Source organism: Genypterus blacodes, unplaced genomic scaffold (assembly GCF_046128005.1).
Source record: "Genypterus blacodes isolate CSIRO-AG114 ecotype Tasmania unplaced genomic scaffold, CSIRO-AGI_Gbla_v1 ptg000103l_1, whole genome shotgun sequence".
NCBI lineage: Eukaryota > Metazoa > Chordata > Actinopteri > Ophidiiformes > Ophidiidae > Genypterus > Genypterus blacodes.
Genome location: NW_027466907.1, coordinates 494,100 through 521,053, shown reverse-complemented (window position 1 = coordinate 521,053; position 26,954 = coordinate 494,100). Strand labels below are relative to the sequence as shown.

Here is a 26,954-nt window from a genome sequence, read left to right as displayed (position 1 = left end):
TAAATCCGCTGAAAAATTAATTATGGAACATTCTGAACATAAATAAAACCCACTCTAGATTGATCTGGTGTCTTAGTGAAGAATAAGTAAATACACGTTTATGCATTCGACCGGCGTATTGACACAACATGACATAAATGTACGATTGTTCTAGAATAAAGGTTGACGCGACACTGTTGCTCTGTCATTGATTTTACGGTCCACTTTCAATTTCAGTTTTCGCTGCCTCTTCAACGATCATTTGTGTTAGATAGGTACGCACTGGCAGCTTCCGGTTTGTTAACGTGAAACGAGGGTTAACATTTCTATGTTTGTGATTGTTTGTATTATTTCAAAGTTCTTACTAATCGCACTAATAGTATTTCGCTAAAACAAGCCGAACTGTTTGGAGGTGAAATTTAAACCTTAGAAATGCGGCCAAACTTCCTCCTCTCGTCTCCACCCACTCTCTGGATTCGTGAGGCGTTCTGTTCTGTGTGACGTTTTCACAGAAGCTTTATATGTCACGGCATTGCTCGGCAGCGAACAGAACAGAAGCGACGTCAGAGGGAAAGACAACTGAGACTTATTCACCTTATTCCATCGGCTTCTTGGCAGTTTGGACCGTAAGTATAATGTATGTTTTTATACAACGCTGTGGAAAGTTGTGTAAGACGGACTCGATTGCAGCGTTAAATAGAAAAGACCGGAAATAATGACTCAAATAGTTAAACATTGACCCTCAATGACAGACGAAACTTATTAAATGTTGTTTATCGCCGCCAAGTAACATTCATTGTTTATTTAGCCGAGGTGAATACAGGAAAGTTTTCTCTGCAGTTGTCGCTACAGGTGACGAACTCTAACAACTGACTTGACTGATTATGTCTACACTAAATATCACATTGTTGTAAACGAAAATAGCTTTAAATTAGAAAAAACACGAACTAATAGAAACGTTTATCGTTTAACTTGCTGTATTTTACCGCGTTAAGTTGTGCGTGCAAAGTTAAAAAAAACAAAAACATGCCAACACATGTTCCATGAATGGTGTTGCAGTTCAACCAGTCTCCACGGGAGAGGGTCATAGCGTAGTTTTCTACAATTTTGAGCAATAACGAAATCAAATCAAATTCGAGCTTAATTTGGGATAATCGATTATTGGGACAAACAATTCAAAACTATCGGGGGAATCCGGCTATTAAACAGATTTTGTTCTTGTCTTTTGCCAACACATCAGCAAACAGAAATGGAAAACAGACACCTAGCAGATCACAACCCCATCTCCGGCCACACCACCGACAGCAGCACAAACAGTGGAGCTGCCCCAAACATGGAGGACATGGTGGAGTTCAGAATAATGATGGCCTACGCACAAAGGAGACGGCCAAAGACGGACTCAGGGTCATCGGGACATGTGGGAGACGCATCCTCACCTAAGATGCTGGCTGAAACGGAAGGAGAGGTGAAAGGGGAGAAGAACAGGAAGCCAAAGAAGAGAAGGTTCAAGGCCCTAAGGAGCGTTTTCTCATGTGTTAAACCTCAGCCAGAACTGGAAGAGTCGTCGGAGAGGATCAACTTCAGGCATTTGAGTATACAACATGGTGAGTGTCAAAATGCCTCAGAAACATCCAACTAAAGTAGAATATTATGTCATTGTTTTGCGCTACATACTGTAACTCAACTGTGTTCGGTCATGACTCGTGTCTCAGTCACGACGTGCCCTCCTGGACCAACCTTCACTTTAGATTCATGATAAGACGAGTCTGTGTCATCCGATGGCTCATGTAAAAACTTCCTTTCATCTTTGTGAGCACTGCCTTTTATCTCCCATCTTGTTTATCTCTGCGTTCGTCTGTGTTCTCCAGACACACATGAAGAAGAGGACAAGCTGGACATGGTGGCGAGTACGCTGACGACAATCGCAGATGAAATCCCCTTCAGTACTCCAGAGATCGAATCAGACTGCGATGGTGAGGAAACGCTCATGAACTCGTGTCTGTATTACATGAAGTCTAAAGTCAGTTGTGTAACACTAGAACACTGATGATGTAGTAATGTCCTCTTGGGTTCTTCTTGGGTTAAATATGAACCATGACCACTAACTTTTCATTGTGTCAAATCCTTGTCCAGTGTATATGGTCTGTAGCCTTGTGTAATAAGAGTTTATGTTTCCCAGGACAGATTGTTCTAATGCTTGTGTGTGTATGTGTGTGTGTGGTGTCCAGGTAATGTGGAGAAGCTGATCGGCCTGCTGTTGAGGGAGAAAGGAGACGAGTTCAACCAGAGTGTAAGTCTTCTCGGTAAACCACACCCACCAACATGTTTCATTGTGTCTTGTAAAATGCTACCGTCAGGTTCAGAGTTCACGCTGTTTATCGCCTCATAAACTCATTGTAACCTCACGCTCGGCCTGTAAATGTATGAAGTCATGACCCGCGGTTGTGACATGAACTTCAAACTAACGCTCACACATTTGAAGGATGTAATGTGAATGTCTCTGTCTGTCTGTCCAGGTGCTGAAAGACATGTCCCTCCGGTCAGACCTCAGCAGCTATGGGTTCTTTGCGAGCGTGATAACAACCTTTCTAGAGCGGATGGGCTTTGACAGCTCCAGCCCCGACGCCCTCGGCCCACAGGGGTCACCCAAGACTCAGTTCGCCTTGACATGCGAGGTAACGCTTCAGAAACAGATCTCTAATCTTGGCTAACAGTGTCTGAGGGGGATGTAGCTCAGTGGTAGAGCGCATGCTTCGCATGTATGAGGTCCTGGGTTCAAGCCCCAGCATCTCCACTTCTCTTTAACAATTTCCGTCAGGATATGTAAAGTTTGTGTCTTACCTTATCTGAACACGTCACACGTTTGTCTCCCTGGCAGGTGGCCAGTCGCCTGTCTGCGGTGGACACGTTGCCCATGAGTCGCCTGCTTGGCTTTGGAGCCGAATACCTGCACAGTAATTTCTCAGCCTGGGCCACTCAGCACGGAGGATACGTATGTAACACCTGAACGCATCCAGAACTTTGAAAGATTATCCAGTAATCTGTTTTCTCGTTTGACTGGTTTCATCCCGTCTATGCAGGAAAAAGTCTTTGACGGTGAGGATGACGAGGAAGTCAACTGAATAGGAGTTCACCTGTAAAAGTGGCAGATGTCCCCTGGTGACGCCTAAGTCACAGTGACCGCCCCCTGGAGGTGAATGAACCACAGCAACAAAACACTGACTCAGCAATAAGCATCAGGGTCTAACTGTGGACACACCCGGTTTTTGGTCAACAAATGTCACGATTTAGGTTTGGAACAAGGAAGGAGACGTGACTCACACCTCAGCTGACCTGAACCTGAATCTGTTGTGTCACTCAGGTTTTTTTTGTCTTTGCCTTTTTGTTTTTTCTTTGGAATATCACAAAAAGCCTGAAACTGCCCTTTTCAGCACTTGCACTTGTTGTGTTTAAAAAATTCTATTTTTCAAGATGTAATCCGAATGTGAACCTTTATATTTATAAAAAACAAAAAACTGCTCTAGAATGAAATATTTATTAATTGAACAATATTTGCTGCCGTTGTCAAATGTCACATAATCTTAAATGTTTGATATGGTTTCTGATCATTTCCTGTTTTACTTGTAATACTCAGTGACAGTGTGTACTCCTCCCTTTCTTTCCTTCCTCAAACATGTTGTGTACTGTCTGACTTCACTACCGATATCATTTTGGAAAACGTTAATGTTTTAATTAAGATGAACCTAATTGCACAAGTAAACTAACAACAGCAAAATAAAAATATTATACTTATTAAAATGAAACTCTGTCTCAGTCTGTTGGAGCAATGAGGTGAAGTCAATAAACACCAGTAATAATGATTCTACTGAAGTAAAACCACCCTTGCATGTTTTATTATCTGCATAGAAAGTAGTACAAAAATGATCTTCTGATGTTTGGTGCCGGCGTGAGTCTTTGCGGAGGTTCAGCTGGAGTCACCGAGGGCTTTGAACCTGTCGTTTGCCCTGTGGGTGCTGAGCAGCGTCATTCCCATGGTGTCCAGGTGGTCCTCCAGTCTCTCAACGCAGTCGATCTCCACTGTGTAATCGTTGGCCTGAAAGGCAGCAGATGAATTTGTCAAACGAGGTTGGAAAACAACAATAATTGTTCTTTATTGTTATTAATCGTGCACCAGAATGGAGTTATGTTATTTACCAGCTGCAGTGAAGCCAACATGTACTTGCAGGCTTCAAAGTTGTCCAAACCCGCGACGATGGAGGCGAAGGACCTGCGCTGGCCGACGGCGCCCAGTGACCCGACGATCCTGTCGCTGTATTTGTGGATGTCAAACGTCGCACGTTCCTCCTTACGTGCCGAGGAGGAAGGGGCAAAGGTCAGAGTTTGGAGCCTCACACCGCAAACTAACTCTCTAACAGATATAATAACACACATACACACTGGTGGAGACCTATTTGATTTGCATGGTGCATAGTGAAAACTGTCCTGTTGGCATATAATAGTACTGCAACTGGATTTTGTCAGTCAGTAGAAACTAAATGGCCCTGAAACTAAGACACCAAAATGATCATGTTATCCTAATACTAATCATCTAGTAATAATCAGATGCCCAACTACTACTACCTCACTCCAGATGTTTATTCAAGTCAAAGTGTAGAAAGTTGAAGGTGCATTTGTTCTGGTGGAGCAAGCGAAACACTCATGGAGGGATGCTGTCGGATTGTCGGCAGTGCAAAAATGAGTGTGTGTGTGTGTGTGTGTGTGTGTGTGTGTGTGTGTGTGTGTGTGTGTGTGTGTGTGTGTGTGTACCTGCTGCCGAAGTACCGGTCGGATCACATCCTCCCAGTCTTTGACTCGTCGTGACAGCGCCGTCTCCTGAGTGTAACAATGGGAGTTCACTACCAGCTGCTCCTGCACCGTAGGAAACAAGGACAGGCTTTGACAAGCAGAATTTCTCAGTGTCGTCGGATTGCTTTTCATGGATTGGTTGGGTTAAATTCACATTTTAGTGGCTCTAATACTGTTTGCAAAGCCGACTGAACCAAAGACGTACCACACACAGCTTCACCAGGTCCTCATAACACAGCTCCTCTGATTGATCTTTGGAAAAGCATAAAGAAGCTAATTATAAGAAAATAAATGATCACATCTGTTTTTGGCGAGTGGTGATCCTGATCTGATGGTGGACGGCTGATCTGATTTGTTATGTTTGAAGTACCATCGTGTATTTATACCTGTTGGTATAAAATCTTCTCCACCGCCAAACTCTGCAGGAATGTCATTGGGAAACGCTTCATGTTCGTTGTCTGAGTGGTCGTCATCGCCTCCTTTACACAAGACCACCTTAAGCTTTAGTCATCAAATAAACATCCAGAGCATCCAAAGTTACCCAGGTTGTGTTTATAGATGGGAGGTGAGGGATTCTTACCCAGCGGGTTCGGGTGTCGCAGCCCCTCCACAGGCTCCTCCTCCGGCTGCAGGAAGGTGCGCCTGAGCTCCTCGTCTGAAACAGCCACCCCCTGAGACAGGAGAGGCGTCACTTACAGGTTGAAACAGACGAGTGAGTGAGGACGCAGAGTCGCACTCTTACCGCTCTCCTAAACGTCCTCTTCCTGCTCCTCAGCCTCTCCTTCATCGTGCTTAGATAGATGTAGTTCAGGTCTGCAGAGGAAGTTCACCTCATCAGTCAGAGAGTACAACAGTCTTTATTTCACTATGATGTCACCTCAGCTTTTAAATAGTGTAAAATGATCTAATTACCTGTAAACACGGGTCCGTTCTTTAACTTGTGCAAAGGTGGATCAACTGTAACACAAACAATTACAAACCTTTGTTATGTTGTCATTAAAACAACACTTACGGGTCAATTAAACCCCGAGTTGGTCTCTTACACGTCTGGGTGAACCAGCTGGTGAAGTCCTGCAGGGGAAAAGGTTGCTTCCGTTTCCTCTTTCCAGCGTCGTCCAGCCCGTCGGGAACCCTGTAGCATTTCCCTGACGGGACAAACATCCATCAGCCACACACAAACAGAGCGGCGGAGCGGAGAGTGGCGCTCACTCACTCACCTGGTTTGAGGGCTTTGTCCTCCCCGAGCACGGCGTACGGGTCGTGAAGCGCCCACACGCTCACCTGGAGCAGAGCAGGAGAGACCAGAGGAGCGTTTGGCTTCACGTGTTCTCTTACAGATTAGATGAACGTGTTGGATGTTATCTGTTAGGTTTGTTTATCTTACAGTCGGTGGCATCTCCGTCTCTATGGCTTTGTTGGATTGGACCTCTCGTCTCTCTCGAATCATCCTGCCTTCACTCGGTGCCTGGGAAAGGATTTAAAAGTAACAAAGTGTTAAGAGCAAAACAAAGGAGCAAAAATAATCACATCTGTTAAATTCATGTTTATCTGAGCTCAATCTGACAGCTCGTCACGAAAATCCCACTGTATTCTGTTCAGATTTTCCAGATGAACTATGGAACATCACCTGGTGTCTGTCTACGTGCTCCTCTGGCCCCTGATCCTGATCCATCTCCATCCCGTCCTCCTCTAGAGGAAGGAACCTCTCCTCTACAGCGTTACAGGCAACCTGGTCCACTGCGTCGCCCCCTGCTGGCTCAGCTATCATGTCTGGACAGGGAAACGACAGAAACGCGTTAACAAACGTCCCTGCGTTTGAAACATGTTGATGTTTTTCTGCAGAGTCACCAAGCTGCTGGTGGGATGAGGTGACGGCCAGAGGCTCCGCATTGGCTTCGTCCCCACGTAGCCTGGAAGCTGAGCTGAGTAGGACCAGGTTCTCCTTTCCTGGGATGAAGAAGTTGATCCTGAAGTCCTGATGGCTGCCTAGGACCCGAGACTTACAACTGACACACACACACACACACACACACTTTATCCTCCACAGACTCTGATAGATCATTTCACACATTTGAATGGGTTTGTCGTGTTTGTGAACCTCACCTGATCAGAGGCAGCTTGTGCTTCTGTTGGGCCTCTGGAGGAATCAGGGATTGAGGAGGAAGAGGAGCCACACTCACAAGCTGATGAGGGAGACGGACAGTGTTACACACGACGGGGACTCAAGCCAACAGGAACTCTCACTTCATCTTTCTGAGGGCCAAACTCACCGTGTTGGAATCAGAATTGTGAATTGTAGTTTGTGATGAGCTGGTTTTGACAGCTGAGAACTGAAAGATAAAAAGAGTTTATCATTTTTAACTGTGATACTTATCCTTAATTTTAGTTTTCTTTATGGATTAAGAGCAATTGAACTTCAGTTTCTTACTGCTGAATCGTCATCATCTGCATCATTGCTGCTTCCTCCCCCATCGCCATCCTCCTCAGACTCTGCCGTCTGCTTGCTGCGCCTTTAACAAGAGGAGGATCAAACAGGTTAGATACAGCATTTCACGTTTAAATCCTTCAATGATAAAGACATTTGAATTCAAGTAACATTTCTTACTTTTTGCTTTTGTCATTGAAGTAATCCAGAGTTTGGTACACCAGACTGTGCAGCAGCTCCACCTGAGAGTCACACAGGTTCATTTATGCTCTTATGAACTCTCTATGTGAGCTTTATGTCTCCTGCTGTGTTAACTCACCTTCTTGCTGTAGATGCAGGCGGAGCCCTGGATGAGCAGAGCTGCTTCTGCAAAGTTCAGATTGGTTTCCCCTCCATCAAAGGAAATGCACATCTCATCCAACTGAGAACATCACAGACAGTAAACAAAGGTGGTGACGTCGTCCGGATTTATACATGGTTACATCATGAAAACAGTGTTCCAGCTCTAAGATTCCCCTTGACACTCCTGCTCATCATCATCATCATCATCATACCTCTTCCAGGTAGTCGTTTAACTCGGACGCGACGTCGATGTCCCAGTTCTTGGTGAGCTCCCTGATGGGCTGCAGCAGGTGAGCGTATTTGCTCTCGGTGGACTCCATAATGCCTCACTGTCAGACAAATCACAACGACAAAACGAGTCACAGATGTACCGAGTGATACGACACCGGCACCGACATTCCAACGCTCAGTTTAGTTATGACAGATTTCTCCCACCACTTAGTCGTTTTAAATCTTCTTTGTTTTAAGTGTTTAAACGCGTTCTTACCGAAGTTTGTAGACAAGTCATCAGCTGTAGTTAGCTTGCTTACATGTAGCAGTTAGCAAAACAGTCAAAACACCCGCGCCGAATTTTCTTCTTCGCTGCACATTTGCTCATTTTCTTCTTCGTTTTCAAATTACACTCGGGAGTGCTGCTGCCACCTATCGGTACCATGATGGACTTCTACCCCGTGGCCGCTAGATAGCAGACTTGTACTATGTATGAGGTTTATTGACAGTTAAGCGGTCTGATCGACATAACGTTTTTACTTTAATTTGTATTCCGTATTTGTATTCCGTAATACTTTATATATACAATTATTATTGCGATCATTTGCCCTGTCACTCTGCTGTAAAAACAGTTTTTCCTGGTAATATTGCGTTTTGACTGTCAAAATACTATTATTATTATTATTATTATTATTATTATTATTATTATTAATTCCCAAATATGTCTAAATTCATTTTAAATTTCTTCTAAATTTCTTTCCGACAAAACTCTGAACTCTGAACTATGTCATGAAGGTTGTTATTGTATTGTAATTATTACTATGATTGTATTTATTATTATATCATATTATATTGTAGAATCAAAATTAACCGGACACTAAGTCATTAGAAAGAGAGAGAGAGAGAGAGAGAGAGAGAGAGAGAGAGAGAGAGAGAGAGAGAGAGAGAGAGAGAGAGAGAGAGAGAGAGAGAGAGAGAGAGCGAGAGAGAGACAGACAGACAGACAGACAGACAGAAAACGTAAAACGTAAAACGTACTGGTAGGATTAAATATTCAGAAAGAGACACATTGAGGGAAAACAGAAAGTGTGTGTGTGTGTGAGAGAGAGAAAGGGGGGGTGGGGGGAGAGGGAGAGGGGAGAGAGAGCGCTTCAGACTCAGGCCACCTTAAATCGCTCGGCTCTACACCACGTGACCCAGTGTTCCTGGAAAGTTCCTGGAAATGCCTCTTTGTGTTTATGGTTATATTATTGGTTATTGGACTTATCGGTACACACGCACACAAACACGGCGGCGGACATGTTCGGGACATAGACGGGTCGGACTCACACTGCAGTCAAACACCTTCGGAACATGAGACATTAAACTAACCGACGGCCGCCGCGCGCTGACGACACGGTGTCCGACAGACGCTCGCGCTGTTCCCGGCCGGACCGCAGCGCGCCTCCCCGCCGGCTCGCTCGCTCCTCACGCCGCACATGAGCACCTGAGACGCGGCTGATGTGTGTTCCGGACACCGTACATGAAGGAGAAGGCGGCAGCGCTCGGTTAGCTAGCTGCTAGCCGCACCGCCAGCCGCGCAGGTCCGCATCGGATCCCTTTGTGGTACGTGTCGTGTCTACATGTCACCAATAATCGATATATCATCAATAAGTGACACTGATGAGACAAACTAGGTGCTTCTGATCACCTGCACTCATAACCTGCGGCTTTGTTGGAACGGAGGAAACTCCTCACTAACGCCGAATAAGGATTCTATTAATGCGAGCCGTTCATGCTTGATACCTCCAAGTAAATTTGTGATGAAAATAAAGTAGGTTTTTTTTTCATTTCTACGCGTCATACGGTAGAACATTTCTCCAAACGATTTTTGTTCATTTTAAATTGTACACGTGTGTGTGTGTGTGAACTTGCGTAACCCGCGTTAGTCAATGAAGAAATTTGAAATCTACGGAAAGCAAGTAGATCGACGGACTAACAATTCAATCCGTAAGAGCTAAAAATAAATGTAAGATATTTAAATATACAACCATCACATGTAACCTTCACCAGAGAAGGATTATACATCTGTAAACAGCTCGTGTTAATGCGAGATTAATTAGACGCGCGCATGTTTACGTGTGAGCAACATTAATGTGTGCAGTAATATTAATTTGTACTATAACTAATACATCAACACAATTAGCTTAATATTAGCTGCTATTTCTATTAATACTCGGCTATTACTAATACTACTGCCTCTACTATTACTCCTGATAATATAATCATATTACTACTAATAACAATAATAATAATAAATTATGATTGTAAGGACAACTTAACATTTCTTATCTTCATGACAGTTAAGATATTCTAAGTTATTAATTTGACAATATCATGAAACACAAATGCTGCAAATCTTCCCATTAGAGAAGATAAAACAACAGATATTTGTCTTATTCCATAAATGAGAGGATCATGTGTGAGTGTTCTGTTGTTGGCTGATTTCTGACGCTACCAAGTTGTCGTTCCTCCTCCAGCTGGAAGCTTGCAGACGTGACAGTTTGGATGGACTTTGCTGATTCGGAGAGCAGCAGTTGACTGTGCAGCAGCGTCTTGCTCCCCACACGCTGTGGAGCGTCTGGCTGCTGTGTGTGTGTGCGTGTGTGTGCTCGGGGCCTACAACTAGGCTGCAGGTTGTATCTCTCCAATGACCTGCCAGTCATCTGAGTCCACAGAAACCATCCAGAGTGAGAGACGCGCCGACAACGACACCGGGGCTATAGAATCAAAAGAGAGCCGCATCGCGTTGGCCATGAAAGACCTGAAGAACACTGGTGAGCCTCTCTCTCTCTCTCTGCTCCTGTCTCACTCCACAGCACAGCCACGTTACTTTGCTTTGATTGAGAACATGCACAGTCACATTTCTGGATTTCTAAAATGTACACTTTTGCTTCTGGCTTCCCTGGCATTATTCTTAAAAACTGCGCATGTCCACAAGTTTCTGTAGCCATGAATATAAATCAGCAGGGGATCGAGCTCATGGTGCATATCTGAGCATTAACAATCCAGGAGGTTCAAATCTCAATTGACCTTTGAAACAGCACCTAATTAATGTGGGACAGGTTATTAATTGTCCAGGAGCTTATTGGGCCTTTATGTAGCAGATCAGTGTGTGTCTGAAACTCTGTGTTCTTATGTTTCTCCTTCCTCCTCTGTGTCTGTTTGGGACAGGCTGGTACTGGGGCAGTATGACTGCCAACGAAGCCAAAGAGATTCTTCAAGATGCGCCGGAGGGGACCTTCCTGCTGCGGGACAGCTCTCAGAGGGACTACCTGTTCACCATCTCCGCCATGACGTCCGCAGGCCCCACCAACCTGCGCATCGAGTACAAACACGGCAAATTCAAGCTGGACTCTGTGGTCCTGGTCAAACCCAAGCTGAAGCAGTTTGACAGTGTGGTTCACCTGGTGGAGCACTACGTTCAGCTCTCCAGGACCAGCGGGGAGAAAGGAGCCTCGAACTCTCAGCCCTCCGCCCCGCCAAATGGGACGGTGCAGCTGCTTCTCACCAAGCCCGTCTACACCACCACCCCGTCGCTGCAGCACCTCTGCCGCATTGCCATTAACAAGACCACCAGGCAGGTCCAGGATCTGCCCTTACCCAACAGACTCAAGGACTACCTGACAGACTACGCCTACAACGTGTAGGAACTCGAGTTCCAGTCATTGGCTCGTCTGCGGAGTAATAAAGAGTGCAATGCATCAGCTGTGTGCGAAGCCCGTCGGACCACTGTCCAGTCCCACGTCGATGCCCTGGACTTGCAAGTAGCCGAACTATCTGCGTACACATCAGAGACATGCAATAACGAGCGGTAAGCTGTGTGATAGGGTGTCGTCATCGGAGTATGTAGCAGGTTCCACCAGCCCAGACCGGGAGCAGGTTTGATTGGTGCCTTTTTGAATTTAAAGGATGAAAACACGCTATTTATCTTTTTAAGGATCCACTTTTGTAAAGCCTCTCGTACAAATTTTTCACTTGATGCTCGTGAGATTGGCTTATGATGAGGTACTGAAGGATTTTGGAAGCCTGATTTGCACAAATTTGAGCCTCAACAGCCAAAGGGCGATCACGTTTTTAAACTCATCCTCTAAGCTTTTACCACATCGCTCCACAGCCACAGTACGAAGCGAGTAGTGAGGTAGCCCAGGCGATTCTGCTCAGCCGTGTACGCAGGTGTTGTTAGACTTTGTCCCTGCTGGCTGTACTTCTCTCTCCAACCAATCAGCCAATCATACTAAAGCCATGGCCCACTATCAGACAGGCTCCTGATCCTGAGCCTCATACACGAGACGCTCTGATTCCACGTGAGGAAACAGACAACATGAAGACATGAGTGATGCGTCTGTGAGTGGGGCTGTGGTGAGACAGGCTGGTTTAGGAGCTGAGGCCATTAAACCCCAAAGCATCAAATGTAAGCGTGTTCGTCAAACCTGCCTCATGTTGTTTCCGCTGGCACAGACGTCTCTAACCAACAATGACAACACGAGGGCCACAGACTGAGGCTACAGCTGCATTGGCGTCTCTCTCTCCGGTTTAGAGACCCGGGGGAGGGAGGGCGGGCGCGCCTGTTTAAAATCGGTTTCCATGGTGACGTGGTTATGTGACAGTGGGTCACTCAGGTAAGCGGGACGCGAGTCGTTTCTTGCACACTTTTGAAGCTCTCATGTCTGAGACGTGAGCGGCTGACAGTGTCCACTCTGATGTTTGCTTTTGATCAGGATCTATTTTATTGTTTCTTTGTTTTGTTCTGGTCTTTATATTTGTATTGAGGGCTAATCATCGAAGGGACGGGTCGTTTATTCTCTCATTCAGCTACGATTTCATGGTGTTAAAATACAATAAAATGCAATAGACCAAAAACACTGCATGCTCTTTCTCGGGTTCAAGATGGATGACACTGCCACTGTGGAAGTTTGAAATAAATAAGTCCTTATTGTTGAACGTGTAAGAGCCACAAGCAGGGCGTTAAAGTTGCTACATCGTGTTGGGTCTGTGTACATATCTCAACGGTGGGTCAAAATCGGCAAAAGTTTTGGGGAACGAAGCAGTTTTAAGGTTAATTGATTATTTTAAAGTATTTATTGATTGTGTCACACTGTGTTTCCTGGTACATATTTGTAAGAAAGCTGCGTAAACTGATAATCTGAACGCATGTTGTTGTTCTCCTGCTGTTGGGTTGAAGCTCACTGGTGCCGGCTGAAGTTAACAGTCAGCATGCAGAGGAGCAGGCCTGGATGAATCGCACTCATGAGATGAATAAAGTTTTTACATGGTGCTCAAATATGTTGTGTCTTTTCACACACACACACACACACACAAAGTAAGTAATTTACTCAGTATCAAGTCGATCAACTGCTAATTCTTCTTTTAAATCCTTTCCTGCTCGACCTTCTAAGGGTGTTATGGTTAGTGTGTGTGTTTGTACTGTATTTCTTCCTCATTTCAAATTTCCAGTTTATTGTCATTTATATCCACTGTTTAATCAATATGTGTAATCTGTTGCACACTTGCTTTGACACGGCCCAAACCATCATAAAAGTGACGAGTCAACTGATACTGCATCTGTAAATTGTTGATTTTCAAATTGCATAGATTTTCCTGTTTTCACAGTTTGCAGTGAGTGAGAGCAGAAGGGGTTTTATCACTTAAATAAAGAGAACCGTCCCACCGGTTTCAATGTTTTAAACAGATCAGACTGGACCAATAATATCAGTTGCTTTTAGATGAGAGTGATGAAACATTGCAACCTGTTCGTGCTGGAGACCTGAGGCGCATTGATTAATTTATTGAGGTGATAACGGTAACAGATTGAATAGGGCGGTGAGTAAGTAAGCAAGCAAATGTCACAGTGACCATTATCCGCATCGGGCTCAGGTGTAAGTGGTGTGAAGGTGCAGCAGGCAGCAGCTCTGCTTTACCTTCAGGTAATCCCAGTGTGTTGGATTACTGCAGAAGCAGAGACACTGTTATCTGTGTTAATGCCATTAGTTCTGTTTACTGTAAACCTCTCAGCCTTCAACTGTTTACAACCTGTTTACCAGCAGATTAAGCACTCAAAGCCTTAACCTCTAAAAACGTAACAGCAGATAATCACTCTGTTGTGGTATCAAAATAAGACTGAAAATTGCAGGTATTCAAACCAAGAAATTGGAGATGCAGATTTTCAAATAAAAGAAAAGAGAGGGTTTCTTATCTCCAATTATGATGCTTATTCATGATTTCTGCAGTGCCCTACATGGTAGAAGGTAATTAAATACATCTGCTCTACTCAAGTATAGTTTGGCGTGCTGGTTTTTGGTGTTACTGGTGGCTTGAGTAGTACGTTTTACTGCTAATACTTGTTTAGTTTTAATTATGTATTATGTTCTAGGCTGGGCTTTTACTTGTAATATAGATGTAAAATATATTTTCCAGTTATACACATTAATACAGGTTTAGGATTAAATTTGTGTCTGGCCTGGGTGGCAGGTGACAGATTAGATGAGTTTTTTCTCCGTCAAAAACATCATTATACTTTAAGCTGTATATATATTTCATACTTTAAAACACTTTATTATCTTAAATTAGAAATATATGAATACTTGTTTTGAGAAATCACAGGTCAAGTTTTATCATTTTTAACCACCTACCAATTCCATCACATGATCCACTTTGTAACATCTTAGCTCACCTCTGATAAAAGTGTTTCAAGTCAAAGTTTCATTGATTTTTGGGGTTATTTTGGTGCAACAAGAATCCAAACTGGGAGTACAAAATAAATTAAATTAAATTAAATATCCTTACAAAATAAGCATCGGATTGCAAAAAAATATACTGGGATGTTGTTCACGTCTCCTTAAATCACATTGTACGATTAACTAGTAAAGCCTTTGGTTGAACTGTTTTATTTATACACATTTATAAACGTTCCCGTAGCTTCACTTTGGTTCCGCTGGCAGGTTTCCAGTCGGACACCATTGAACAAACCCTTCGAGACTGAGTGTTTTGTTGCTACGTTTTCGGCTCAAATCAAAGCTAAAACGCTAATGGCGTTGATGACTTTAAACTCTGACATCGTTCAAATGTTTTTATCGGCGTAGAAATGTCTACAACTCATTTAAAATGGAGGCAGCGCACAAAGAAGTGCTGAGGAAACACAGACTGGAGCTCTCGGCTCAGCTGCTCGTGAGTGACGCCATTGTTCCGTTTCTTTACCAGGAGAACATTTTAACGGAGAACAACGTGGAGGACATCGAGTCTCAGGTCACTAACGGGAAGAAATGTCAGAAGCTGCTGGACATCCTGCCGAGCCGCGGTCCCCGGGCTTTCGACGCCTTCCTGCGGGCTCTGGACGACTTCAGCTGGGTCCGAGACAAGCTGCTGCTGGAGCTCCGTGCGCCGCCCGGAGGACTCAGCTCCACAGGTGAGAACACACACACACTTAAGACAAGTTATTGTCATTGTTCAGTAAAGTGAAAACACACATTTTAGCTGTGAGGTAAACAAAAGTAGCGGCGGCTGCTTGACTGCTCCGTGACCCAGTTTGGAGGTCACATTGGATCCCTTAAAGCTCTAGAATACCAGCACCAACTTCATGATTCAGGTATATACATGTCAGATACATATATATATACTGTTTATATACCTGTGTTGATGCTCCTGCTTTGGACTAAAGTAAGGTAAAGTTGTGCCTTTTTACCCAATTGAGGGTTCAGATGAGATGAGAGTTCAGATGAGTCCAGATGCAGCAGTTGCACCAGCTCACTGCATCTGGGCTCCACTCTGCTGCTGTTATGACCAGGCATCATCCCCAGGGACCCTAACACACCCCAGAGAGTAATTAAGGGGATTATTCTTTGTCTGGCTTTGACCTTTTGACCTGTCAGCCTTGCCACGAGTACAATAAGACGCTCATAACTGCTACAAGGCTTCAGCATCTGCCAAACACCTGTCTGTGCTTATGGAAACGGGTTTGGGTCTGAAATGGGCGGTGCTGCTGTCAGGGGGGCGAGTTGCTTCTTCGAGTTTTGAGAAATGAGGAAGAAAACAAAAAAGGAGAAGAGCAGATAAAGGATGTGCAGCTTTATCTCCCATATCCTGTGTGGAAGGGTGTGTGTGGGTTTGCGACTCCCAAACGTCCTGTCGGTTCCTCCGGGGGGTTGGTGTGTGTGTAAAACTGAAAACCAAATCGTAAACTGACCGCAAATTATGATGCTATGTTACTGTATAATGGTGATTTGGGAAATTTATGACATAGTTGAGGCAAAAAAAGCAGCACAATAACAGGGTGAAACTATTCTGGTCAGCTGGCATAAGGAGCGCTGTCATTCCTGCAATTAAAACAGGCGAGTGTCAGCGTTGCTTCCTTGGCAGGCAGCTCTGGATGCTCTGGCTTGTTTACTGTGTTGCTCCTCTGTTCAGAGCAGACAGGAGCTGGAGTGGAGTGCTCTAAGGTTTTCATACAAGCATAAAAAGTGAGTGAAAATGAGCTCAAATCAATTTAGCCCAGGGTGAAAATCTATAACAAGCAAAAACAATCAGCCCTTAGTGTTGGTTTAATTTGCAGGAATGAGCTACGGGCTGGAGATATAAGGGGTGTTTGTGCCAGCTGCTCTACAGCTGCGGGAAGTGAAAATCCAATTTAGGGGAGCACAAAAGGAGCTCAAATGCGGAAGATGAGTGTTCAGGAGGATTGTCAGGGGTTCAGGTCTCAGTTTCTCTGGTCTGTGTGACCTGTGACCTCGTTTGAAACCCCACAGACTCTTTACGAGTCATTAGAGTCTTCATGTTTCAGTGCGGCGCTCTTTGCTTTTATGATCTGTTTTTAGAAGCACAAGTTGAGCTACGAGGGCTCAGCCCATAGACATAGTGATATTTTCATTGGAGTTTTATTTAGCCCCTTATTTATTGTGTTATATTTTGATTTGTTTAAAATTATGTGATGTATGTTAAAAATGGCATTAGTTAAAATGTAAATCTTTATTCAGGCCTACTGACCAACAGCCTGAATATGCTGATGATGATTCCATATTTGTGTGATCAGTCTAAAGTAGAGGCTGAGTATTTTTCAACCTGGTTTTGAACGTGCATATAAGCATCGAGCTGTTGACATTTCAACATAAATACAAAAATCAAGCTGTGGTCATAATCCTGCTTCCTAACCGTCACTTGTGATCCAGCGCCTCTTTGATCCGCTCTTCCTCGAGCAGACGTGTCTTATGTAACCTGCACCAACAGTCGGTGTCGCCTGTGTGCTCCATGAGATTTCAGCAGGAGTAAGAAACTGGAGTGCAGCTGGCACGGCCAGACAGCATTGTTATGGGATCAGATTTACGCTGCGGCGGTTTCCTGACTCTTTCGTGGTATTGTTAGGAAACAGAGCCGGCCTTTGCTGCCTGCGGAGGGTCAGGATTTGGAGCTATGCCTGGTGTATTGCAGGCTATAAATCAGCAGCGCAGGCAGAGCTGTGTCGTTGTCCTCTAGCTTCCCTCCTTCTTTTGCCTGCCTCTTGCTTTCAAGGAATCTTGGCAGGCGCTGCCTCTCCTTATTAAAGCTGCAGAGTCAGATGTTTGAGGCCCGTGGAGATCCCAGTAGATCAATCACATGCTCCAGGTCTGCTCTAATGCGCAAAACCTTTTGTTTTTCGTCCTTTTGGAAAGACTTTTGACAACATGGGACATAACTGCCAAAATAACAGTCGAGCTCTGGGTTGTATCAATTCTAGAATCACTTCCAACTTGGACTTTGATTGCTTTTCTTTGCTGGAACTTCTTTCACTTCCTTTTGTTCTATCTTAGAGAGAATCTGGAGTTGTATCATGTAGGTTATTCTTCCTTTCTGTATTCTAGAAATTTTTCAAGTTTTATTTTATGTCACCACTCGCCTCTTCTCACCTGGAGGAGTCAGGCCTCTACATGAGGCTCTAACGCCATCAGATGATAGGAGTTGCGGACCAGACAGACCTCCACAGGCCTCTCACCCTGGTCACAGCCCCCCACAGAGAGCCGAGCCTTGGTCTCTGCGCTGGTGTGTGTTTGTTTCATCACGCCGCTCCCCCGTGCGCCTGTTTGAAACCCAAGCAATGTCCAAATAGTGGATGAAGCCTTTTCTCACTTTCTTCCCTTTATTATGAAGTGATGCCCGCAGAACAAAGTTTACAAAGCTGCAGTGTTTTTCTGCTGCGATGGAGTCAGATGAGGGGAGCGAGATGTCAGATTCATCTCACGCTTCCCTTTGAGTTAAGTGAGGAAATAAGCTGTTGTTCATCTAAACAGATTCAGATCTGTCCACACATATCAGCATGTGACTGGGATTCTGCCATGTTTAGTCTTACATAGAGTACAACCTCTGCTCTGCTTTATAAATATCCTGACTGAAACACTGTTGAATAGTCATTTTGTTAGTGGGTATAATCTAATGCAGACAGGGTTGGGAATTAAACAGTGTACAGACTGTATATGTCACACAAAACTCTATGTGGAATTGGTTTTGGTTTTGACTCTTCAAGGCCATCGGGTAGAAGAAGCATATGATGTGATGTTTTAGGTCCAACTATCACACACCCCTTGGCTCTTGTTCTGGTTCAGTTCAGTCACTTCCTCCGACTTCCTCATTATGTCCCGTCTCAAAGCATCTCCGCTGCACCGCCACTCCTCTCTGTGTGGATCCTAACCTCTGCTTCACACAGCTGGAACATGTTGCGCGTTAACTGCATTGCCGCTGTGGGACAGAGCGGCCACCCAGTATGGCTAACACTCTTCAAATTTCCACGTCATCGTGTTTTTCGGGTTGTTGTTGGCTTTCCTTCCACAGTGTGAGTGGTGAACCAAAGCGATGCTGGAATATGCTGATTCTTTCTATTTGTACTCCTGTTTGACCCATTGACCACCAATAGAAATAAGTTATATTTAAACATGTTCTGCGTGAGTAATTTGCGGACGTGACATAATCTGTGAGTAATTAAATCCAACTGTTTAAAGATGCCACCTGGAAATAATGGAATACATCCTCATAGTTTTGTCTCCAAGTTAAAATCTTGACAGTTGCTGCTTCCCTTGAGCTAAAATCTTTGTTTCACACCTCTGATTCACTTTTTCCTCTGCGTGTGGAACATAAAAGGTTTTGTTTCTGAATCATATCTCGATGACTTACAGCTTAACTACGTCATGTACAGTTGTTGTTGAGTCTCCCCGAGGCCTGTGGCAATATTTGACGCCATATCTTGCCTTGTTTTTTGAAGTTACACACACAGTATCACGCTAAGTGTGCTGTACTGGACTACTCCTCTCCCTCGGCAGCCCTCTGTGCAGGTGATTTGTTGGCTATCTGCAGCTGTAGATGCTGTGTCCAAGAACACAAGTAGGGAGTCGTTGGCATATGTGCTCTTGCACAAGCCGCAGGTCGGCCAGGGCAGATTGCGTGGGCTGCCGAGCACAAGCGTGCATGTTCAACAGGACACATTCTGTCAGGTAAATGCAAACCAAGGTTATGTGGTTAAGGCCTTTTACACTTCAGCGGCGTCCTACTGAGAGACAAAAACCTACATTTCCAGTGTCACAGTGACCCGAATGATAACAAAATAAAATGAGCGTTAGCAATGAACACATTGCAACATCCCACTGTTGACAGTAAAACGACTGATAGTATTTTTTTGGTTGATTCTGCTGGCCAATGAATAGATACCAAATTGCACAACACCCACATCAACTTGAAAACAAGCTTAACTAAAGCCAGAATGATGAACCAGACAGGACTTAGTGATTGGCCGTGGTCAACCCAGTATGTTCACAAAGCCTCCATGTAAAGAAGTGGACTGGGGCCATAAACAAGGAGCAAGAAGAAGCCCTAAATCTGACACGAAAAGCAGAATATGTTATAATAAAACCTTTCTGTGAAGAATTCTGATGTTTAAATCTGAATGAATCTCAGGTTTATCTCACATTTAATCTGTCATAATTTCTGTTCTTGTCTCTGCAGAGGACTGGAGCATTCCTGAGGCGGTTCTCCAGAAGGTTCCCTCAGACCAGGAGCTGTCCCGACTGGCTTCTCGTCTCGGACCTGAGTGGGAGTCGGTTCTGTTGGACTTAGGCCTGTCGCCACAGGCATTGTTCCGCTGTCGTGCCGACAATTTGCTCAGCACACACGGGCAGATCCTGGCTGGCCTGATCCAGTGGCGTCGCTCTGAGGGGAGGAAAGCGACGGTGCAACGGCTGCTGCACAGCCTGCAGGCCGCAAACATTCACCCCTCCGTCCTTCAGGATGTCCTCCAGTGATGAAGGGTTGCGCTGGTATTTAAATGAGGTACTTCTGTGCTACAAATACAAATACAAATACTTATTTTGTATCAAAAATACATACATACAAAAGGATCAACAACACAATAATGTCAAAGTTAATACACCTCTGTTAATACCTTTTTCAAAAATAGTTGTTCAGCATGAACAGATTTCAGTCAAATGCATCTTAATGTTGTTGAAAGCTTTGACAATCAATACGTTAAGCTCCACTGAAGAAATGAGAGTAAGACTCACACATGGAAGGAATCAATAGGAGAATGGTGGAAACCATTCTTTAAATATGCAATATCCAATTATGAGAAGTCAATTGAGGTACAGTCACTTCATATATGTGTGTTTCTCTGAGGAAGCTTACTTCATTTACTTTCACATTATGGTGTTTATGTAATGTGTAATGTGTAAAGTCAATTTATTGCCTTAATGTGAACATAATTGAAACATTTACGTGCATGTAAAAGTGATGTGATTGATCAGTGGATATCATTCCCATGCAGACCACGCAGAAGAGTGTTTATGATTTGTAGTGGTCAGGAAACTCTGACGTGTGTGATTGATGACCTTTGCATTGGCAGATATCCAATAGATTTCAGGCTCATGTCCACAAAACACATCTGCTTTTATGCTGTTCACAATGTGACGACACATGAAGAAAACATTGAAGTTAGGAGCTTTAAATGTCGCCTCAGGAACGAGACACAGTCATCAGTTCTGTTCATTAAAATAATAATGAATTATATAATGAACTGTTTTTATATTGAATATTCCTGCGTTCATCAAATCATGTTTAAATTCAGGAGCAAATTAAATGTCTCAGTTCATGGACTCATGTCTGAACCACCCGTCTCTCCCTCTGCTGCTCCTTGTAATCACGGGGTTGTACATGAGTACGTGAGTTCACCCCGTGTGATCGAGTGTCGGCATCACCGAGCGGCTTTCCCACATTTTCCTGGAATACCACGTAAAGAGGCCTTCCCAGTGACGCACCGCCGGCTGATTTTGTTTGCCGCTCAAGCACCTTCAACATGCCTTTTGTGCCTGGAAGCCATGACACCCTTCACACGGACGACATGGCAGCAGCGACGCCTCTCACTGTATTTTCTTAATTCCTCAACAGCCAGCACCAGGCCTGAGTTTGGCTTTGAGAAAGATCTGCTTTGTGCTTGTGTCAAAGTTTTTAAGGTGGACTGAGAAGATAGAAACTCTTTGTAAAGCTGGGTGGTTGTATCTGTGTAATGTAATTTAAACCAACATCAGAGGCTGGAATAAAGCTGACATTGTGGTCCGAATGACACTTATCTCAATTCAAGTGTTTTATTATTTGCACAGAATTTGCAAAGCAGGCCAAGTTTCTGCTTTCTTCTTTTTTTAAGGATCTCGCAAAGCATACATTTAGACGAGATTGACATGAATAGACTGGATGTGCCCTGGTTTGAAGTCAGGCGTGTGATTAGATCCAACATCCTCATGCTGGCACTGTGAGTTTCTCAGAAGAAGGAAAAGAGGGATTTCTGGAGTTCATTTCCTGCCTTTCTAGGAAAACGTTTGCAGGGTGCTGCCCCTCCCGGGCCGCTGAGTAAACTCCTCTTTTCTTGTTTCTGTGGCTGGAAGAACTCGAGACACAACAACTGGTGGACCGCAGGCCGGCAGGCACGGCGACACCAGGCAAACTCTGTAACCTCTGACACACCCAAGATCTGTCTCCATAGTTACACGCTGACGTAAAAGGGAAATATTGTAGATGTCGTATGTTTGTGTTTGTAGATATCCACAAAATTTCGGCCGAACACATTGAGGATCTGTGGAAACTGTGATCTTTATTTAGAATCGTATCGTTTCCTTCTTGCTAATTTTCTTAACTATTCTCTGTCCCTCTTTTGTTTCCTACTTCCTTTTTCTCTTGTCTCTCTCGTCTCTTTTTTGACTGGTTTGATTCCTTTCCTCTCCCACCTCCTTGTTTCCTCATACTTTCTTCGCGTGATTTTGCCTCGTAGTTTCCATTCTTCTTGCAGCATCGTCCCCCCCTCCTCTTCCTTTTCTTTACCTCTTATTTCTTTACTTACCACCTCCTTTTTCCATACATCCTCCTTTCCTCCTTTCCCTCTACTGTTTTCTTGCTTTCTTCACCTCTTTGTCTTCCTTTCCTTCTCCCCCCCTCCTTCCCCTGTCTTCTTCTTTTCCTCTCTTTCCTTACATCCTTTCCCCCCTCCCTCCTTTTATTCATCACTACTCCCATAAGGAAAGATGTGTGATTATTATGTTTACACCCTTATCTCCACATTCTTTCTACCTTCTGGACTTATTCTAATCCCCGTAACAATGCTTTCAGAGTTTTATCGTTTTAAAAGCTAAGAAGAAACTCGGCACTTTCCCTGAATGTTTTTGGAGTCTTCTAACTGCTTGTGTCACATCAAACGCCCCAGTGCTCACATGATGCACGAGTAAACAGTTTGGTCATGAGTGTCAGCCGGTGATGTCAGCAGCAGCCTACAGGAAACTCCTTACATGGAACCACAGTGATCAAATGTGTATTTATTTTACTTGGAGAGCGGCCAAGCTTTTACTCTGAAAGGTTACTGGAGGTCAAAAGCTGATGGTCAAAGCTGGACATTTACTGCACTCACTTTCGAGGTGCTGGTATATTGTGCTGGGCATCGGACACAGAGACATTTCATTTCACATCTCCAATTTAGGACATTTTCATTTCATTCATAACTCCTTTTATGTTTATTCATTCATATAAGTTTAATCATTACCTATATACTTGCTTCATCTTGGAAATGTATCATTAAAACACAAAAATTCTGGGCACATGTTGGCTCATATTAACCAGATGGGCTTGAATCACAAGTACATGCATGAATTCATTGAGTCACTTAGACTTGGCAGATATAGGTCAAACAGCCTCTGCACTTTTTGGAGGGGCCTTAAAGAGATAAAATGACGTGTTTTCACTCAGTGTGCACATCAATGCTGCAGCAAGAGAGCATACTGGTGGACCTTTGTGTTTTTTGCCCATTTAAGCCTCAGAATCTGCATAAAATTACCATATGAGTTTTGGTAGAACTCCTGAGTACTTGATCCTCCACTGTGTGTTTACGTGTGTGTACTGTGTATACTGTATGTCGGTATGTGTGTGTGACGTGGTTTGCGTCTAATGAGCAACAGAGCTGACCGCATTCTCTGCCTGCCTGTCTCACAGTAAATCTCTTGCCTCCCCTCGCTTTAGCTGTTCGCTTGTGGTGTCGCCGAGGCTCGTTCTGCTCTGAGCGTCGCCGTAAATCACACTGTAAACCATCACATACCAGCGCGGTTTACAGCCCGAGCAGCACAGTGTCATTTCAGAGGAAGTGCAGGCTACAATCCATCCTTCACACCCGGCCTCTCAGCTGTGGAATCGATTGTTTGTGAAGAGACGTGATGACAAAAGATGAAAGTCCTGAAAAAGATATTATCTCAAATTTAAGGCCTCAATGTGCTTATTTTATGTCCTCCAGTCTGTCCCCTTGAATGACTAAATCGGCTTCAGTGAATTCTTAATCTGTCTTCCCCCATGCTGTGTTCTGGAGCCTTCAGCTGAGCTTTTATGAGTAACCACAATGTAATCAGTTTTTACAAGTTTCAATCTGTTTATCCATAAAATATGAGTCCAGAATCAAAGTATGTTAAATCCCAGCGGTCCATAGCTGTGGCCTCTACAAGGGGAAACACATAGATCAAACCTAAAACAAACCCACCATGTCCACTAAGCTGGAAGAGATGAGGAATATCAGGAAACAAAGTTTGAACATTTGCTTAGCTTGATAACTGACCCAGAATTGTAGAAGTCGATACAAGAAAAAATCTAAAAATGGTGGGAAATCTTGCAAATAGAACCAAAGCATTAAATCAGTAACTAAAAACAGGAGTGACATATTGTAATCTCAGCTCTGTGTGTGTGTGTGGGTGTGGGTGTGTATAAACAGCCCACCAGCTTCACAAGCTTATACTCAGGTAATCGCTGTTATGTTTCATGGCTACACAAAGAGCCGGGACAGCAACTAACACTTCAATTGCTTCAGCCAGGATCTTCAGCTTCAAATTCTAGACATGCAGCTGCATGATAAGATAGGATTTATCTTACATTTATGCTCCAAAACCAAGTATACTTGACTTTCCAATGTGGGTTTTCAACTGCTCCTAATGTAAATCAACATCAGAAAGAAAGAAGGAAAGAAAGAAAGAGAAAGAAAGAAAGAAAAGAGAAAAGGGCCCAATAGGTCAAGTGTGAGTTGCTGAATAAGAAATGTACTTCCCAGGCTGGTGTTTAAAGCTTTATTTCTTTACTTTGCCTTTAAATTGAGCAGCATTGTAATTCCTGGAACTCTCTGGCAGCATGTTGAATGTGTCTCATATTCATTCTTAAAAGCTCTTATTGCCTGCAGCTATTTATAACCTCAAATGACCCGGAAATACGCAGAAAGAGAGACAATACGAAGAAAAGAGGCAGGGCTGAAGGAGCGAGTGGAGAGAGAAACGTTATGTAACTGGTCTTCACGTTTCACTGTGTTTAACCCTGTGGAGTCATTTTACACTTCAGCTTTGACACAACGCCCCCAGTTTACACCTGAAAAGACTGAAAAGCTTTTCAATTTATGATTGAACAGTGAATGTAACCAGAACTTAAATGAAAAATTAATAACAGAGAACTTTTTCATTCCTTCTAGCATGGTCAAGTGCACTGGCAAAACATTTATATGTGCTAACAAGTTGAATAGTGCATATTTAACTGTCAGCATGATGATGTTAGCTCAGCGCTCCTATCACAGCAGATTACTGTTTATTCACGTGATTGTAGGTGCATGGGATTGAAGACTTGAATACTTGGAAAAGAGGGAAAGAGGGAGGGATGAAGGACGAGTTATATAAGGCGTCTTTACCTTCACCGTGTTCATATTCCACACTAATGTACTTGCCTAACAACAAACTATATGCAAATGGTTGACTTGCGCAAAACGAGTGGTTTGTCTGTCTGATTCCTCTGCTTTGTTTCTTATCACACAATCAGCAAAACCTTAAGGTATATTTATAAAAATGTACATTTCTTCTTACATGATGTCATCTGATTAGCATGTTCTGTGACTCCAAGTTGGTCTCACACACATACACACACGCGCGCTCAGAGGGAGTACAAGCCAGTTTAGTTGGTTCTAGCTGAGATGCAGCAGATAAGTATTCTTCATCTTTTGAGAATTGCAGTATAACCTGAAGCCTCATCAGTCCAGAGGGGAAGAAATTATGTATGAAAACAGACTCCATGTAAATGAATTCCTCTTTTTCTGTCCTGGGCTGCTTGTTTTCTGATCCCCGCGGCCTGTGTGAGCCTCACTTCCAAGTAGAGCATCCATCTGCCTTCCTGGTAAAGGCTCAGCGCTGCAACAAGGGTGTACAGTGTGTGTGTGTGTGTGTGTGTGTGAGTGTGAGTGTGAGTGTGCGCGCCCTTGTGTCTGTTGTATATTAACACACTGCCACACTAGTTTTACTACAAGCACATACAGTACTAGAGGCACTCTCAGTTGATTTCACACTTAGATTAAGGCTCATTGATCCCTGCGGGGAGGAAAGTGGGTCAATGCAGCAGCAGAGTAACAGGATACAGCAAGTAAACAACAGTAAACCAGCACTACATGTACCTGCATGTTAAAACTTCACTTATATTGTATATTATTTTTAAAGGTCATGTTTACATCTTATTACAATTGAAATCAGCATAAATCAGTGAGTTTATGATGATGTGACTCAAGTATGTAAATGTTGTAGTTGGAGTTAGCCAACATGCAGTATTGATGTCATACTGCCATTACGCAATATTTTCTATACTGGGAGAATGCTGGAGTCACTCATGGACACGTTTAACAACTACACTCACTTTGATTGAAATGAATGACAATATATGTTTCCTCTGAGGCAGACTTGTGACTACTGAGTTGTGGCGATAATGTTGCTGTAGCGCCACCTGTAGACCAAATATTGCAGTGTTGCTGTTGATGATTGATTTGTTACTATCAGTACGTTTACATGTACTCAGTGCTCTGACTATGTGTTTGTTCATGTGATTAAAGACAAAAAAATGCTATTAAGCAACGTACATGGACGGACTCAACAGGATACTGCTGTTCTCCAAGTAGTTGTTGCATAACCGCAGTATGGTGGAGTTCTCCCAGTATGGGCATGCATGTGGAGGCGGCTCACTCCCTCTAAGACGTTTTCATACCTTAGGTATGAGACACCACAGAATTTGCCTGTTTAAATTATTGCTGATTTTGGTTGCATTATATTACCTTTTTAAAATTATCTATTCACTTTCCATTCAGCTGCCAGCAGTAATATTGATGTGTTGAAGTCACAATGTAAACGCCCTGATTGTCGAAGGAGGCCAGCAGTGAATTTCTCTGCACTCAGCGACCGGCCGGCTGCTCATTGCCCAGAATGCGACTCAGCACGTGGAAACAGGTTTCCCAGAAGAATGATTAGATGGAATTGGCAGGCCAGGACCTGCCATGCTTTGTAGAAGGAGCACGCAGACACACACACACCTCAGAGTTATGAGTCATCTATTTCCTCTGCTTGGCCGTGTGTGGCTTTGTGTGCAGAGGAGGAGGAGGATGAGTGTGAGTTACAACGTGCTGATCTCACCTTCTGCTCTCAGCTTAATCTGGCCACAGGCAACATTTACAACAAGAACCATCACTTATGTCACACTTGTCACAAGCTTGGTTACGAAACAGGCAACATTTCTCTACACCCAGAGTCTTATTTGCATAGTTTGAGTCGTCATTCCCGCTTCCTGTGGCGATGGC

At 43.8% G+C, this 26,954-nt stretch overlaps 4 protein-coding genes and 1 non-coding gene across 10 annotated transcripts; 4 read left to right on the top strand and 1 right to left on the bottom strand.

Annotated features, from left to right (window-relative positions):
* The first annotated feature begins 461 nt into the window (after positions 1–461).
* On the top strand, positions 462–3,397 carry LOC143008325 (uncharacterized). Of its 3 annotated transcripts, none has more exons than XM_076160032.1 (7): positions 462–605; positions 1,220–1,583; positions 1,860–1,952; positions 2,208–2,269; positions 2,496–2,654; positions 2,858–2,971; positions 3,060–3,397. In XM_076160032.1, the coding sequence occupies exons 1-7, from the start codon at positions 501–503 to the stop codon at positions 3,099–3,101; spliced, it is 939 nt and encodes a 312-aa protein (XP_076016147.1). In that variant the 5' UTR covers positions 462–500; the 3' UTR covers positions 3,102–3,397. The 3 variants fall into 3 exon arrangements, with proteins under 3 accessions (XP_076016147.1, XP_076016146.1, XP_076016148.1); XM_076160031.1 differs by having other exon boundaries at positions 1,848–1,952; XM_076160033.1 differs by having other exon boundaries at positions 529–616; positions 1,848–1,952.
* On the top strand, positions 2,702–2,773 carry trnaa-cgc (transfer RNA alanine (anticodon CGC)). Its single transcript has one exon. It is a non-coding gene; the product is annotated as a tRNA-Ala (tRNA).
* A 546-nt stretch (positions 3,398–3,943) lies between the features above and the next one.
* Positions 3,944–10,408, bottom strand: ncaph2 (non-SMC condensin II complex, subunit H2). Of its 4 annotated transcripts, XM_076160030.1 has the most exons (20): positions 8,079–8,185; positions 7,804–7,920; positions 7,569–7,670; positions 7,430–7,491; positions 7,253–7,334; positions 7,095–7,154; positions 6,928–7,007; positions 6,673–6,830; positions 6,452–6,594; positions 6,209–6,289; positions 6,042–6,105; positions 5,868–5,969; positions 5,737–5,781; positions 5,567–5,637; positions 5,405–5,495; positions 5,211–5,303; positions 5,030–5,076; positions 4,786–4,887; positions 4,174–4,323; positions 3,944–4,072 (listed from the first exon to the last, which is right to left on the bottom strand). In XM_076160030.1, the coding sequence occupies exons 2-20, from the start codon at positions 7,909–7,911 to the stop codon at positions 3,944–3,946; spliced, it is 1,770 nt and encodes a 589-aa protein (XP_076016145.1). In that variant the 5' UTR covers positions 7,912–7,920; positions 8,079–8,185. The 4 variants fall into 4 exon arrangements, with proteins under 4 accessions (XP_076016145.1, XP_076016144.1, XP_076016143.1 ...); XM_076160029.1 differs by lacking the exon at positions 8,079–8,185 and adding an exon at positions 10,299–10,408 and having other exon boundaries at positions 6,452–6,830; XM_076160028.1 differs by lacking the exon at positions 8,079–8,185 and adding an exon at positions 9,288–9,364 and having other exon boundaries at positions 6,452–6,830.
* A 5-nt stretch (positions 10,409–10,413) lies between these two features.
* On the top strand, positions 10,414–13,124 carry socs2 (suppressor of cytokine signaling 2). Its single transcript, XM_076160034.1, has 2 exons — positions 10,414–10,617; positions 11,015–13,124. Exons 1-2 carry the CDS (start codon positions 10,491–10,493, stop codon positions 11,488–11,490), a joined length of 603 nt encoding a protein of 200 aa, XP_076016149.1. The 5' UTR covers positions 10,414–10,490; the 3' UTR covers positions 11,491–13,124.
* Positions 13,125–14,780: 1,656 nt separating this feature from the next.
* On the top strand, positions 14,781–21,407 carry cradd (CARD and death domain containing adaptor protein). Its single transcript, XM_076160083.1, has 2 exons — positions 14,781–15,245; positions 19,799–21,407. The coding sequence occupies exons 1-2, from the start codon at positions 14,945–14,947 to the stop codon at positions 20,092–20,094; spliced, it is 597 nt and encodes a 198-aa protein (XP_076016198.1). The 5' UTR covers positions 14,781–14,944; the 3' UTR covers positions 20,095–21,407.
* The last annotated feature ends 5,547 nt before the right edge of the window (positions 21,408–26,954 follow it).